This window comes from Saccopteryx leptura, chromosome 4 (genome assembly GCF_036850995.1).
Source record: "Saccopteryx leptura isolate mSacLep1 chromosome 4, mSacLep1_pri_phased_curated, whole genome shotgun sequence".
NCBI lineage: Eukaryota > Metazoa > Chordata > Mammalia > Chiroptera > Emballonuridae > Saccopteryx > Saccopteryx leptura.
The window spans coordinates 223,003,386-223,019,362 of record NC_089506.1 but is presented as its reverse complement, the minus strand read 5'-3'; the positions used below and the strand labels follow the sequence as shown (position 1 = coordinate 223,019,362).

General features: G+C 40.4%; 1 protein-coding gene across 1 annotated transcript in view; it reads left to right on the top strand.

Moving 5' to 3' along the window:
• The window catches only part of LOC136404364 (phospholipid-transporting ATPase ABCA3-like), a 152,484-nt gene that overhangs the window by 75,603 nt on the left and 60,904 nt on the right, over window positions 1-15,977 (top strand). The window contains exons 14-15 of the mRNA XM_066383682.1: window positions 8,157-8,312; window positions 8,683-8,893. Of these exons, the coding sequence (XP_066239779.1) occupies window positions 8,157-8,312; window positions 8,683-8,893 (367 nt within the window). The remainder of the gene's footprint in view (window positions 1-8,156; window positions 8,313-8,682; window positions 8,894-15,977) is intronic.

Genomic DNA, 15,977 nt, shown 5'->3' with positions numbered 1-15,977 from the left:
ATTCACTTGTGAAGCCATCAGGCCCAGGACTTTTCTTTTTTGGGAGTTTTTTGATAACTGTTTCAATCTCATTTGTTGTAATTGGTGTGTTTAGGTTTTCTGATTCTTCCAGATTAATTTTTGGAAGATTATATGTTTCAAGGAATTTTTCCATTTCATCTAGGTTGTCTAGTTTTTTGGTGTACAGTTCTTCGTAGTATTTTCTTACAATATTTTGTATTTCTCTTCTGTCAGTTATTTCTCCACTCTCATTTCTAATTTTATTTATTTGAGTCCTCTCTCTTTTTTTCTTGGTGAGTCTGGTTAAAGGTTCATCAATCTTCTTTACCTTTTCAAAGAACCAACTCCTGGTTTCATTGATCCTCTGTATTGTTTCTTTAGCCTCTATGTCATTTATTTCTGCTCAGATCTTTATTATTTCCTTCCTTTTACTAGCTCTGGGCTTTACTTGCTGTTCTTTTTCTAGTTCTTTTAGATACAGGGTCAAGTTGTTTATTTGAGCTTTTTCTAGCTTCTTAAGGTATGTCTATAATGCTATGAACTTCCCTCTCAGGACTGCTTCTGCTGTGTCTCATATATTTTGAGTTGATGTATGCTTGTTATCATTCGTTTCTATAAATTTTTTAATTTCTTCTTTGATCTCATTGTTAACCCAATCATTATTTAATAACATGCTATTTAGTTTCCAAGTGTTTTGAGTATTTTTCAGTTTTTCTGTTGTGGCTGATTTCTAGTTTCATGCCATTGTGATCAGAGAAAGTGCTTGATATGATTTCAATCTTCTTAAATTTGTTGAGACCGTTTTTGTGCCCTAACATGTGGTCTATCCTAGAAAATGTACCATGAGCACTTGAAAAGAATGTATATTCTGCTGCTTTAAAGTGAAAGGTTTTGGCCCTGGCTGGTTGGCTCAGTGGTAGAGCATCGGCCTGGCATGCAGAAGTCCCGGGTTCAATTCCCGGCCAGGGCACACAGGAGAGGCGCCCATCTGCTTCTCCACCCCTCCCCCTCTCCTTCCTCTCTGTCTCTCTCTTCCCCTCCCGCAGCGAGGCTCCATTGGAGCAAGGATGGCCCGAGCGCTGGGGATGGTTCCTTGGCCTCTGCCCCAGGCGCTAGAATGGCTCTGGTCACGGCAGAGCGATGCCCTGGAGGGGCAGAGCATTGCCCCCTGGTGGGCAGAGCGTCGCCACCTGATGGGCATGCCGGGTGGATCCCGGTCGGGCGCATGCGGAAGTCTGTCTATCCCCGTTTCCAGCTTCAGAAAAATACAAAAATAAATAAATAATAAAAAAAATAAAGTGAAAGGTTCTGAAAATATCTATTAAATCGAGTTGCTCTAGTATGTCCTTTAAGTCAGCTGTTTCTTTGTTAATTTTCTTTCTTGAGGATCTATCTAGTGATGTTAGTGGGGTATTGAAATCCCTACTATTATAGTATTGCTATTGATCTTGACTTTTAAATCCATCAAAGTCTGCTTTATATATTTAGGTGCTCCTATATTAGGTGCATAGATATTTATAATGGTTATATCTTCCTGTTGGATTGCTCCCTTTATCATTATGTAGTGACCTTCTTTATCTCTTACTATAGTCTTTGTTTTAAAGTCCATTTTGTCTGATATAAGTATTGCTACCCCAGTTTTTTTTTTCATTTCCATTTGTGTGAAATATTTTTTTTTTCTATTCTTTTATCTTCAGTCTATGTGCATCTTTTGTTTTAAGGTGTGTCTCTTGTAGACAGCATATGTAAAGGTCCTGTTTTCTTTTTTTTTAATTTAATTTTATTTATTCATTTTTAGAGAGGAGAGAGAGAGGGAGAGAGAGAAACAGAGAGAGAGAAGGGTGGAGGATCTGGAAGCATCAACTCCCATATGTGCCTTGACCAGGCAAGCCCAGGGTTTCGAACCAGCGACCTCAGCATTTCCAGGTCGATGCGCCACCACAGGTCAGGCCCCTGTTTTCTTATCCACGCAGTTACCCTATGTCTTTTGATCGAATCATTTAATTCATTTACATTTAAGGTTATTATTGATATGTAATTGTTTATTGCCATTTTATTCTGTATTCCTATTTTGCTATATTCTTTTTCTCCTTTGATCTGTTTACAACAGGCCCCTTAGCATTTCTTGCAGCCTTGGTTTGGTTGTAGTGAATTTCTTGAGGTTTTTGTTTTTTTTTTGTCTGGAAAGTTTTTTATTTCTCCTTCCATTTTAAACAATAGCCTTGCTGGATAAAGTAGTCTTGGTTGTAGGCTCTTGTTCTGCATTACTTTGAATATTTCTTACCATTCTCTTCTGGCCTCAAGTGTTTCTGTTGAGAAGTTAGAATTCATCCTTATGGGGGCTTCTTTGTAGGTGATAGTCTTTTTTTGTCTAGCAGCTTTTAATATTTTCTCTTTATCACTTAGCTTTGGTATTTTAATTATGATATGTCTTGGTATAGATTTCTTTGGGTTTCTCTTTAATGGAGTTCTCTGTGCTTCTTGAACTTGTGAGATGTTTTCCTGCCTTAATTGAAGGAAGTTTTCAGCTATGTTTGAACAAAGTCTCTATCCCTTGTACTTTCTCCTCTTCTTCAGGAACCCCTATGATGCGGATGTTATTTCTCTTCATGTTGTCACAGAGCTCTCTTAGAGTTTCCTCAGACTTTTTGAGTCTCTTTTCTTTTTTCTGCTCTGCTTCCATGCCTTTATTTATCTTGTCCTCTAACTCACTGATTCGATTCTCAGTTCATCCATCCTGCTGTTAATTCCTTCCATTGTGTTCTTCATTTCTGATATTGTATTTGTCATTTCTGACTGATTCTTTTTTATTATTTCAATGTCCTTTTTTATATTTGCTATCTCTTTATTTAGGTGTTCATAATGACCGGTTCAAAACCCTGGGCTTGCCTGGTCAAGGCACATATGGGAGTTGATGCTTCCAGTTCCTCCCCCCTTCTCTCTCTCTGTCTCTCTCTCCCCCTCTCTCTCCTCTCTAAAAATGAATAAAGAAAAAAAGGAAAAAAAAGATAGGTATTCGTAATGACCATCTATTTTTCTAATATCTTTGAGCATCCTAACAATCATTATTTTAAACTCTGCATCTGGTAATTTGGTTATATCTGACTCATTCAGGTCCTTTTCTGGGGATTTCTCTTGGTTCATTTGTGTTGCATTTCTCTGCCTTCTCATTTTCTGTGTAAAAGAAGATTTTGGCCACTGGAGTCCACTGGGTGTAGCCTCTGTGTTCCCTAGGTGTGGTCTGTCTGCAGGCCCTCCACCCCCTCTGCTGTTGCTGCCTAGGGCATTTGGGTATGGGTGTTGCCGGTGCCTGCCCACTGGGGCTGTTGCTGTGGTTTCCGCCTCTCTTTCACAGGAGTGGCTGTGATCACGTGCTCGGGTGTACAAGCTTCGGTGGCATTGGCCTTCGCCCGCCCCCGCAGGTGGCATTATGCTCGGTCCTGAGGGCAGGGGTGAACACCTTTGCTCAGCTGTGGGTCTCTGCCTGATTTTGAGCTTTCGCCCCACCTTGCAGGAGGAGCGCACTCGTGGGACGGCTGCAAGCCTTGGCTCCACAGGCCGGGCGGGACTGCATGTCCACACTCAGTAGTGGGACTCTGCCTGTTCTGGGCTTTTGGCTCCACTCCCACGGGAGGAGCCGGCTCCCAAGTCAGGCCACAAGCCTCCGTTCCATAGGCGGGGCAAGGCTGTGCTCCTGCACCCTTGCTCAAGGGAAGGTCTTCACCCCTTCCGGGGTTTCCGCCCTTCTTCCGCAGGCTGGATTGCAGGCAGGCTGTAACTGGGCTTGACCATTTTTTCACGTCTCCTCCTCCCCAGCCAAGCAAGACTGAGCTCACACCTGGGCCTCAGTGGTGGCCAACCGGCTTCTGCCCTTGCTGACAGAACCGCACTTCCGCATCCTGCATCCCACCGCCACCCACCCTCCAGCGAGCCCTCAGCCGTGTGGGGTGTGGGCACTGCAGCTCAGACCCTAACACTCACTACTGTAGTCCCGAAAACTCCCTCCTTCTAAGCGGCTCTGCTCCAAGTGCCATAGAGAACTTGTTTGGCTGGTGTCCTGCTTCCCTTTGCTGGTATTGCTGTTCCCAGGGGAAATATTCACTTCAGATTTGTGGAGTGACTCGTCCCAGAGGTTAGGGTGGCTGTCTCTCAAAATGTTTCTCTCTGTGCCTCCTAGATTACACTTTCTTCCTGCTAGTCTGGACCTCTCCTTCTCCTCGTCCCCTGGAGCCCTAGGTGAGTGGTTGTGATAGAGGTTTTCTGCGCAGTCCCTTTAAGAAGAATCCTGGGTCTAAGAAATCAGTCTCTTTCTCACAAACAGTATCCTGTCTTGTTTCCAGCTAAATACTGTCCATACGCCTCTTCTAGGCTCTGGGGCTGCAGGCTGGGGCTTTGTACCTGGGACTCAGGACTTTGCTCTCTCTGCTAAACTCACTCCCTGCCACACGAGCCTCTCCCGGCTGCTGTTCGCTCCGGGGAGCTGGGCAGCCCTCTCCTCATTTCTGCTTTTCCTACCAGTCTCAGTGTGGCTTCTTCAGTGTTCTTGGTTGAAGAGTCCTCTTAGTTTAGTCTAAAGTTGGTTTTTCCAGATGATGGTTCTTAAAATTAGTTTGTAATCCACTTTGGTTCTGGGAGGTGGAAGTTGGTACGTCCGCCTACTCCAGCGCCATCTTGTCTTCTTGCACATTCCGTGTGCTCACTTCTGGGGAGTTCCATTACCTCTCCACTTTCCCTTTTTTGATAGCCACACGTATGGGCACCAGTTGTCGCAGTCCAGCCACGACAAGTCTATTACAGGGTCCTCAAACGGAAAAAGGTATGGAATTAAATAAATGATAGAGAATTAAAATATATACATAAAGATGGGTTCAAGATGACAGCACGGCAAACAGTCTCTACTGTTCCTAAGTCAATGCCATCAGTTCCTATGTTCTTGATACACCTGCTGTGGTTTATTTGTTCTAGTTCTTTAGGTCTTAATGGAGTTCAGTGGGGAGGAAAAGGTGTATGTTGACTCTGTCATACCTGGAAGCTAGAGATATGTTTTCTCCTTTTATTCCTGAGTTCAAGTATCTTTATCAATTCTGAATATTAATTTTTTAGAAACTCCTTTAGACATAGAGGAAGACAAAGGGGAAAAGACATTAGGTAGCTGATACAAGAATAGAACTGGCGTGAAATGTTCTAAGGACATAGTTGCAAAAGACTTCATTTCTAAATGGAGAAAAATATGGTTACAGTTGTAATGAAATAAATACATGTACTACAATAACACTGAGGAACAAATTTTTTTCATTTTCTGTTGCATGAGGTTTTAGAACTGTTTCTATATATTTCTGCATTGCTGATTCCAAATCTGAAATCCGTTTATTGGTGCATGCTATATAGTTTTTATGCAATTTTAATTTCTTTTCATTACAATTAATAATAGCATGCATTGGTTTTTAAATTGGAGTTAAAGGGCAACGACTCTTGGATTGAACATGACCACAAGGCAATTAATGTTTTACAAACATCACTTTTACATAATTGTAGTTGTTTTTAAATGTAAAAAATTATTATGTGATAAAAACACCCTCTTATTTTGTTTTAAGATTGAATCATGGCTTCTTCAAGTAGGCGTAAATGTAAGAATAGCCCTGACACCTTCTGTTATATATGTGGCTGTTACACACTTCAACGTCAAAGGCATAATATTTCATCATTTGTGACACGTGCATATATTGCCTATTTTCAAGTTCCCCTTGGCGATCAAGACAAGAATTGGGCTCCTCATATTGTGTGTCATAATTGTGAGGAAATGCTTCATGACTGGACAAAAGGAAAGCGCAAAGGAATGCCTTTTGGTATTCCCATGGTTTGGCGTGAACCTAAGGACCACAGCAGTGACTGTTATTTCTGTCTGATCCATACAAAGGGCATCGGCAAGAAAAAACAGCATATGATCGCATATCCTAATATTCCTTCAGCAATATGACCTATCCCACACTCAGAGACACTCCCGGTTGCAATTTTCAATGGTTTTATTTCTTCTAAGGATGAAGAAAGTGAACATGATGATCAAGTGTATTTTGATAAGACGCATGAGGAAATGGTTGTAGAATCTGAAGGGTCTTCTTCTGATGCCAAGCAATCATTAACCCCTCAGCAGTTTAGCCAACCTGAATTGAATGACTTAGTAAGAGATTTGGGCCTATCAAAGAAAGCAGCTAATTAGTCTAAAGGCTTCAAGAAAAGAATGTACTTCACAGGTCAGCTAAAGTATCCCATTTCAGGAAGCGTGAACAAATTTTTGTGGACTTTTTTTCCGAAGACAAACACTTTGTTTACTGTCATGATATCAGTAGTCTTCTCAGCCAGCTAGGTGTTACCACTTACAGTCCAACAGAATGGCGGCTATTTCTTGACAGCTCTAAACAGAGTCTGAAATGTGTTCTCCTACACAACAGTAATGTTTATGCAGTGGTTCCAAATGGTTATTCAACTCATCTGCGAGAAGATTATAATGACATAAAAATTGTCCTCGACTTTCTGAAGTATGAGAAACATAAGTTGATCATTTGTATGGATCTTAAAATGGTAAATTTTCTGCTAGGACAACGAGAGGTTTCACGAAGTATCCTTGCTTTCTGTGTTTGTGAGACAGCCAAGCTCAGGAGAAACACTGGACACAGGAGGAGTGGCTGAAACATGAAGCTCTGGAAGTAGGGATGCAAAATATTGTGAATGAACCTGTAGTTAATACAGACAGGATCATTTTCCCCCACTTCACATCCAACTTGGCTTAATGAAGCAGTTTGTTTAGGCTTTGAATAGAGAAAGTGGATGCTTTCAACATTATTTCTGCTTTTCCTGCCTTGTCTTTTGAGAAGATAAAAGCAGGTGTATTCAATGGACCTCAAATATGAACCCTCATACATGATGAAGAATTTGCCAGGAAGACGAGTAAGGAGGAGAAAGCAGCATGGCAGCCTTTTGTGGCAGTCACAGAGAACTTCCTTGGCAACAAAAAAGCAGAAAACTATGAACTTCTGGTTCAAAGGATGCTGTTGGCTTTCTGAGACATTGGATGTAACATGAGCATTAAGATTCACTTCCTGTGGTACATATATACTATGGAATACTACTCAGCCATAAGAAATGATGACATCGGATCATTTACAATAACACGGATGGACCTTGATAACATTATACGGAGTGAAATAAGTAAATTAGAAAAAAAACTAAGAACTATATGAACCAATGCATAGATGGGACATAAAAATGAGACTTAGAGACATGGACAAGAATGTGATGGTAACAGGGCGTGGGGTGGAGGGGTGGGGAAGGGCGAGGAAGAAGAGGGAGGGAGTGGGGGGAGGGTAGGGGCACAAAGAAAACCAGATAGAAAGTGACAGAGGATGATTTGACTTTGAGTGAGGGGTATGTAGCATAATCAAAGGTCAAAATAATCTGGAGATGTTTTCTCGGAACATATGTACCCTGATTTATCAATGTCACTGCATTAAAATTAATAAAAATAAGATTAAAAAAAAAAGAGATTCACTTCCTAAACAGTCACCTTGATAAGTTTCCCAAAAATCTTGGAGCTGTTAGTGATGAGCAGACTACTGCTGCAGCATCAAACGAGATTGTCCTGAACAAGTACATAAACGTGAGAGCTACAAACACAAATTTTTGCCTGAATAGAATTTAAATAAGTTTTGCGCAAATTTTATTATTAAAATAAGTTTTAATATGTTCCATTTCAAAAATGTAAACAAATTCTGATGCTTTATGTAAATTATTATATTTTCACAAAGATGATGCCCAAGAAGACATTCCACTTCATTATGTTAAACTAAATGTTGAAAATTTTACAATAAGATGAAAACCTAAAATCTTGAATTGCAAAAAAACTGTAGCTTAAAGAGAAAAACTAATGTCAGATTTGAGATCAGTACACTCGAATTAGGTAAGAACAAGTGTTTTTGTGGATGCAACAAAAATGTTGCTCCCCAGTGTAATGAATAGGTAACACTGCAGGAATAAACTGTTTCACATACTCGTGACTGTGAGCCTGGCTTTGCCCACCCCTGTAGATAGATGTTATGATCTAGAAATTTCCTGAGGGTACAGTTGGGATGCATTATGTAAAGTATGGCTTCTCTGTCTAGGTAAAAAGAAAATGTCCAAAGATGTTGCCTGTGGAAATTGACCATATGCTTTCTACTTTTAACCTGCAAGAGGACCGCGACACACTGTCAAAGTTGCTGAGTGAAGGGACGAAGCGCAAACTCTCCCTCCTGATAGCGCTGATAGGGGACTCCGAGGTATTACAGAGAGAACGGGGAGGGGCGGGGTGGGGCGTGCGCCTGCGCATGCGCAACACAAACAGTCCCCGCCAGCTGGTCCAGAAAGCTCAGATGACAAGGACCTGAGAGCTGAGAAGAATCTTAAGGGAATGCTGCCCATGGTAATCAGAGGGGTTATCAGTGTACTGTTGGGGCCAATGTTAAATGCAGAATTTTTAAAATAGTTTCTTAAATATTTTCAAATATTCGTTTTTAAATATTTTAAAATAGTTTTTACCGCTAGGCTTTGTCTCTTAGTTTCAGTATGTTCCCCTCAAATAGTGAATCATCCTCCAAGTAGTTGGGCTTCAAGTATTGGTGGTCATGGGACTGTTCTTCCGGTCTGCAGGTGGTGATACTCGAAGAACCATCAGCTGGCATGGACCCCCTCTCAAAAAGAATCGCCTGGGACCTCCTTCAACAGTACAAACACAATCGCACCATCCTAGTGACCACCCACCACATGGACGAAGCGGACATCCTGGGTGACCGCATAGCCATCATGGTCAATGGGACCCTGAAGTGCTGTGGCTCTTCAGTCTTCCTGAAAGAGATATACGGTCTGTCTTGCTTTGATCGTTCTCAGGATATCAGTGCCTTAATAATACTCTTCTAACACAATTTTAATCATATTTTGTCTATTACCCAAAACTTTAGTTATAGGTACCTATAAATAGGATGATTTCTTCATCCTATTAACTAGGTCTCAACTATTCCAATAGGTTTTTTTAGGCCCTGCAATCTGGATGGTCTGCATGCAGGAAGGGGCAGAGGTGGGTCTAACAGCGGGCACACCAGGCGCACACCCTGGGCCCCAACTTCTGAAGGGCCCCGCAAAACCCCAACTGGACACTTTTTTCTAATGGCACCAAGTTTGGTTTCATAAGTGCAATTTTAACATTAATAGTACATGATATTTTTTATTTATTTAAAAATATGGTTAACATGTATTTTCATTTTTCCTGCCTCTCTCTTTTTTATAAGAGGCCCAGTATTTTCTTCTGCACTCCGGGCCTCCACCCACCTTAGTCCACCTCTGGAAAGGGGCAGAGGTGGGCATACAACTGTGAGTATGTGCAACACTGACTCAGTTCTTGCCTTGTTATTCATTACTGTATTAGTCTTCATACAAACAACTTTTGCCCCACCCCATCTATACTTAACAATTGTTCTCTACCACATACCTTCAGACGCAAAAACTGCTGTTAACAGCCTAAAAGGACCATGCTTACATCTCCCATGGAAACTCCTGTCAGTTTTCTTTGTTCCTAGAACGCAGTTGTGCCTTCAAAGAGATTTATTTTATTGATTAATTGATTGGTTGATGAGGAAAGGAAGTAAAGAAATCAATGACCTCTGATCTTTCTTTGTTTGCATAATTAGTCTCAAATTGCAAATATAGCAATTGGCATGGCAAATGTAGTGCAGAATGAAAAACATATCAGTGAAATAAAGCAGCCCTTGTCTATGATGAGTATTTGACTTTTGTAGGAGATAAAATACAGTGAATTATTGTACATCATGCAGTGAATTATTGAGTGCTAAAATTAATAGTAATTAGAATATGAAATTGGAGGGTATAAATGTAAATGAAGATGATTGAGACTGAATTACTTCATCATTCATTAACTCAGTATTTGAGTTTATTCAACATGCATTATTTTCTCTTTATTAGATACTGAGATAGTCACTTATACATCATATTTAATACTCAAATAAGAGTTCCATTTTATAGACTACAAACCTGGAGCCCAGATATATCAAAAATGTACTTTTGTCATATGTATATACTCATTTAGTTCTTCAAAGTTTATGATCACCTTTTGGGTTTGAGTTTTTACAACTGAGGCATCAGGAATTTTATATCCAAAATTAAATGTATTCCATCTGAATTGGATGTGTTATGAGCCACATGAATGAAGCATCTAACTTTTTAAATTAAATTTATTGAGTTGACATTGGTTAATAAAATTATATGGGTATCACATATACAATTCTATGATACACCATTGGCACATGGAATGGTGTGTTCAGCACCCAAACTAAAATCTCTTTTTACCACCATGTATTTGATACCTCAGATCCTTTATTCCTTCCCACCCCTTTCCTTTGGTCACCAACATGCTGTTGTCTCTGTCCATGAGGTTTTGTTTGTTTGTTTGTTTATCTTGTTTGTACATTTGTTGCTTCAGTTTTATGTTCCACATATGAGGGAAATCTATCAGTTCTTGACTTTTTCTTTCTGTCTTATTTTGCTTAGCATGACATTCTCAAGATTCGCTCGTCTATGTTGTTGAAACATCAGTATTTATTCCTTTCTCATGACTGAGTGGTGCTCCCCGGTAGCTATGCACCACCTCTTCTCTATCCAGTCCTCTGTCAAGGGGCACTTTGATTGTTTCCATGTCTTGGCCACTGTGAACAGTGCTGCGATGAACATGGGGGTGCACGTGTTTTTGCATACCAATGTTTTCAAGTTTTTTGGGTAGATGTCCAGTAGAAGTATTGCTGGGTCATTTGGTAATTTTGTTTTGTTTTGTTTTATTCAGAAACTTTACTGGGTGACATTGATCAATAAGAGTACATAGGTTTTAGGTAAACACTCATAGTATTTGAACTGTTGATTGTGTTGTGTACCATCATCCAGAGTCAAATCATATTCCTTCATCATATATTTGTCACTCTTACTTCCCTCCCTCCAACCTTGGCCCTAAAAACCCCTCCCGTTGCTAACTACTTCACTTCTGTCTATATCCATGAGTCTCAGTTTTATATCTCACCTATCTGAAATCATACGGTTCTTAGCTTTTCCTGATTTACTAATTTCACTTGTATAATGTTCTAAGGTCCATCCATGTTGTCGTAAATGTCACTATGTCATCATTTCTTATGGCTGAGTGGTACTCCCTTGTATATATGTACCACCTCTTCTTTATCCAGTCTCTATGGAAGGACACTTGGATTGTTTTCATGTCTTGGCCACTGTGAACAATGCTGCAAAGAACACAGAGTGCATAAATCTTTGCGAATAAATGTTTTCAAATTTGGGGGTAGATATCCAGAAGAGAGATTGCTGGGTTATATGGTAACTCTATTCTTAATTGTTTGAAAAACCTGCATTCTGTTTTCTATAGTGGCTGTGCCAGTTTACATTCCCACCCACAGTGAATGAGGGTTCCTTTTTCTTCACAGCCTCTCCAACACTTGTTTTTACCTGTCTTGTTGATAACAGCCATTCATTCTATCAGATGTGAGGTGGTATCTCATTGTAGTTTTGATTTGCATTTCTTTAGTAGCCAGTGAAGTTGAACATCTTTTTATATCTCTGTTGGCCATTTGTATGTCTTCTCAGGAGAAGTGTCTGTTCAGGTCTTCACCTATTTTTTAATTGGATTATTTGATTCTTTTAGTGTTGAGTTGTATGAGTTCTTTATATATTCTGGTTATTAACACATTGTCAGACTTGTTGTTTGCAAATGTCTTCTTGTATTTGGTTGGGTACCTTTTGTTTTGTTGACATATTTATTGTGTGCAGAAGCTTTTTAGTTTGATACAGTCCCATTCATTTATTTTTGCCTTTACTTTCCTTGCCTTTGGGGTCAAATTCTATAATCCCCTCTAAGACCAAGATCCATAAGTTTATAACTTATTTTTCTTCTGTGTAATTTCTTGTTTCAGATCTTATATTTAGGTCTTTTAATACATTTTGAGTTGATTTTTGTATATGGAGATAAACAGAAGTCTAGTTTTATTCTTTTCATGGGGCTTTCCTAGCACCATGTACTTTTTTACTGAATTTATTGGGATGACATTTACTCACAAAACAATACAGGTTTCAAGTGCGAAATTCAACAGACCACCATCAGTTCACTGCAGCGTGCGCCCGCTGCCCAGCACCGTCCCTCTCCGTCCCCACGACCCCCTCTGCCCACCGCCATCCGGCCTGCCCTCTCTCCAGACATCACCGCACTTTTGTGCGTCTGTGTGTTATGTGTGTGGTTTTTTGGCTGATTCCTTCACCTTCTTTTATCCAGTTCACTCTTTCCTCCTCTCGGACAGCTGTCAGTCTGTTCCCTGTGTCCATTCCTCTGTTTCTATTTCATTCATCAGTTTGTATTTTCATTAGATGTCACATGTACGTGAGATCATATGATGCTTGTCTTTGACTGGCTTATTTCACGTCGTGTGATACTCTTCAGTTCCATCCACGCTGTTGCAAAAGGTAAGATTCTTTTTCTCTTTCATGGATGAATAGTGTTCCATTGTGTAAATGTCCTAGAGCTTGTTTAACCCACTTACTACAGGTGAGCACTTGGCTGATTCTAGGTCTTGGTACTGGAAATAATGCTGCAATGAACATAGGGATGCAGTGAACATAGGGATGCAGTGAACATAGGGATGCAATGAACATAGGGATGCACATACGCTTTGGAATCCGTGCTTTTGAGATTCTTAGGATATATTCTCAGGAATGAGATCACTGGATCAAAAGGAAGCTCCATTTCTTATTTTTTTGTGGTAACTCCATACTGCTTTCCACAGTGGCTGCTTCATTCTGCATTCCCACCAACGGCGTGCAAAATTTCCCTTTTCTCCACATCCTCGCCAACACTTCTTGTCTGTTCATTTAATGATGATAACCATTCTGCTGTATGGTAGGTGATACTACATTGTGTGTTCTTCTTTTTCAGGAAGACTCATCATTTTTTGTTTAACTTATTGGATGATACATTGTGCTTTCAATGTGCATCTCCTTGATAATTAGTGACGCTGAAAATATTTCATATGTCTGTTGGCCATCTATATGTGCTTTTGCATTTTTTTATTTAGAAATTAAATTTAATGGGGTGACTTTGGTCCACAAGAACACATAGGTTTCGGGTAAACATCTCTGTAGTATTTGACTTTTCATTGGGTTATGTGCCCATCACCCAAAGTCAAATCATTTTCCTCACTGTTATTTGACCCCTGTAATCCCTTCTGCCCACCCACCTCCTTCACTTTTGTCTATGGGTCTCAGTTTTATATTTCACCTATATATGAAATCATACAGTTCTTAGATTTTTCTGGTTAACTTATTTTACTTAGCATAATATTCTCAAGCTCCATCCATGTTGTCATAAATGACAATATATTATCATTTTTATGGCTGACAGTATTCCATTGTATATATGTACTTCTTCTTTTTCCAATACTATATCTAGGTACATCTTTATTGTTTCCATGTCTTGGCCACTGTGAGTAATGCTGTGATGAACATGGGGGCACGTGTGTCCTTGCATGTTAATGTTTTCCAGTATTTTAAGTTGATACTGATTAGAGGGATTGCCGGGTCATATGGTAGCTCTAGTCTTAATTTCCAGAGGAACCACCGTACGGTCTTCTATAATAAGTGTACCAGTTTACATTCCCACCAGCAGTGAGTGAGGGTTCCTTTTTCTCCACAGCCTCTCCAACACTTGTTATTACCTGTATTGTTGATAACAGCCAATCAAAAGGCTGAGATGGCATTTCATTATAGCCTTGATTCACATTTCTCTAATAGCTAGTGAAGATGAGCACTTGAAAGAAGTATCTGTTCAGGTCCTCTCCCCATTGGGGGGGGGGATATTTTTCTGAAGCTAGAAGCAGGGAGGCAGTCAGACAGACTCCCACATGTACCCAACCAGGATCCACCCAGCATGCCCACCTGGGGGCGATGCTCTGCCCATCTGGAGTGTTGCTTTGCTGCAACCAGAGCCATTCTAGTGCCTGAGGCAGAGGCCACAGAGCCATCCTCAGCGCCCGGGCCAACTTTGCTCCAATGGAGCCTTGGCTGTGGGAAGGGAAGAGAGAGACAGAGAGGAAGGAGAGGGGGAGGGGTGGAGAAGCAGATGGGCGCTTCTCCTGTGTGCCCTGTCCAGGAATCGAACCCAGGACTTCCACACACTGGGCCGATGCTCTACCACTGAGCCAACGAGCCAAGGCAAATTTTCAATTACATAAGATTGTTTGCTTGTTTGTTAATGAGCTTTGTGAGTTCTTTATATATTTATATTTTGGACACTAAACCCTTATTAAAGCTGTATTTTGCAAATATCTCCCACTGTGTTGGCTGCTTTTTTGTTTTGTCCTTGGTTTCTTTTGCTGTGCAGAGACTTTTAGTTTAATATAGTCCCATTTCTTTATTTTTTCCTTTACTTCCCTTGCCTTTGGGGTCAAATTCATAAAACGTTCTCTATGGCCAAGGTCCATGAGTTTAGTGGCTATGTTTTCTTCTATGTAATTTATTGTTTCAGATCTTATATTTAGGTCTTTGATTCATTGGAATTAGTTTTTTTGCAGGGGGACAAACTGTAGTCAAGTTTCATTCTTTTGCATGTGCTTTCCAATTTTCCCAGTACCCTTTACTGAAGAGGTTTTCTTTTCTCCATTGTGTGTTTTTGGCTCCTTTATCAAATTGTCCATATATATGTGGTTTTTATTTATGGCTCTCAAATTCTGTTCCATTGGTCTGAGTGTCTGTTTTTCTGCCAATACCGCGCTGTTTTTTTTGTTTTGTTTTGTTTTTCATTTTTTCTGAAGCTGGAAACAGGGAGAGACAGTCAGACAGACTCCCGCATGCGCCCGACCAGGATCCACCCGGCACGCCCACCATGGGGCGACGCTCTGCCCACCAGGGGGTGATGCTCTGCCCATCCTGGGCGTCGCCATGTTGCGACCAGAGCCACTCTAGCGCCTGGGGCAGAGGCCACAGAGCCATCCCCAGCGCCCGGGCCATCTTTGCTCCAATGGAGCCTTGGCTGCGGGAGGGGAGGAGAGAGACAGAGAGGAAAGCGCGGTGGAGGGGTGGAGAAGCAAATGGGCACTTCTCCTGTGTGCCCTGGCCGGAATCGAACCTGGGTCCTCCGCACGCTAGGCCGACGCTCTACCGCTGAGCCAACCGGCCAGGGCAATACCGCGCTGTTTTGATTATCATGGCTCTGTAGTATAGTTTGAAGTCAGATGGTGTGATACCTCTGGCTTCATTCTTTTTCTCAGGATTGCTTTGGCTATGCAGGGCTTTTTATGGTTCCCCACAAATCTGGTGATTTTTGTTCTAGTTCTTTAAAAAATGACATTAGAATTTTAATTGGGATTGCATTACATTTATAGATTGCTGTAGGTAATATAGCCATTTTAACTATGTTGATTCTTCTAATTCATAAACATGGAATATTTTCTCATTTTTTGTGTCTTTTAAAATTTCTTTCAATAATGCTTTGTAGTTTTCAGTATATAGGTCTTTACATTCTTTGTTAATATTGTTCTTAGGTAATTTATTTTTTTGTTGTTGCAATTGTAAAAGGAATTGTACTTCTGAGTTTATTTTCTGAAGTTTCATCATTGGTATATATAAAAGCAATAGACTTTTGTATACTGTGTCTTTACTGTATTGGTTTGTTTCTAATAGTTTTTTAGAGTTGTCTTTTGGGTTCTCTATATACGGGATATTTTCATCGAAAAAAGTAATGACTTATTATTTCCCAATATGTATGCCTTTTATTTCCTTCTCTTGCCTGATTGCTCTGGTAAAAATTTTCAGAACTACGTTAAATAAGAAAGGAAAGAGTGGGCAGCCTTGTCTTGTCCTTGATTTTAGAGGAAAAGCCTTTATTTGTTCAC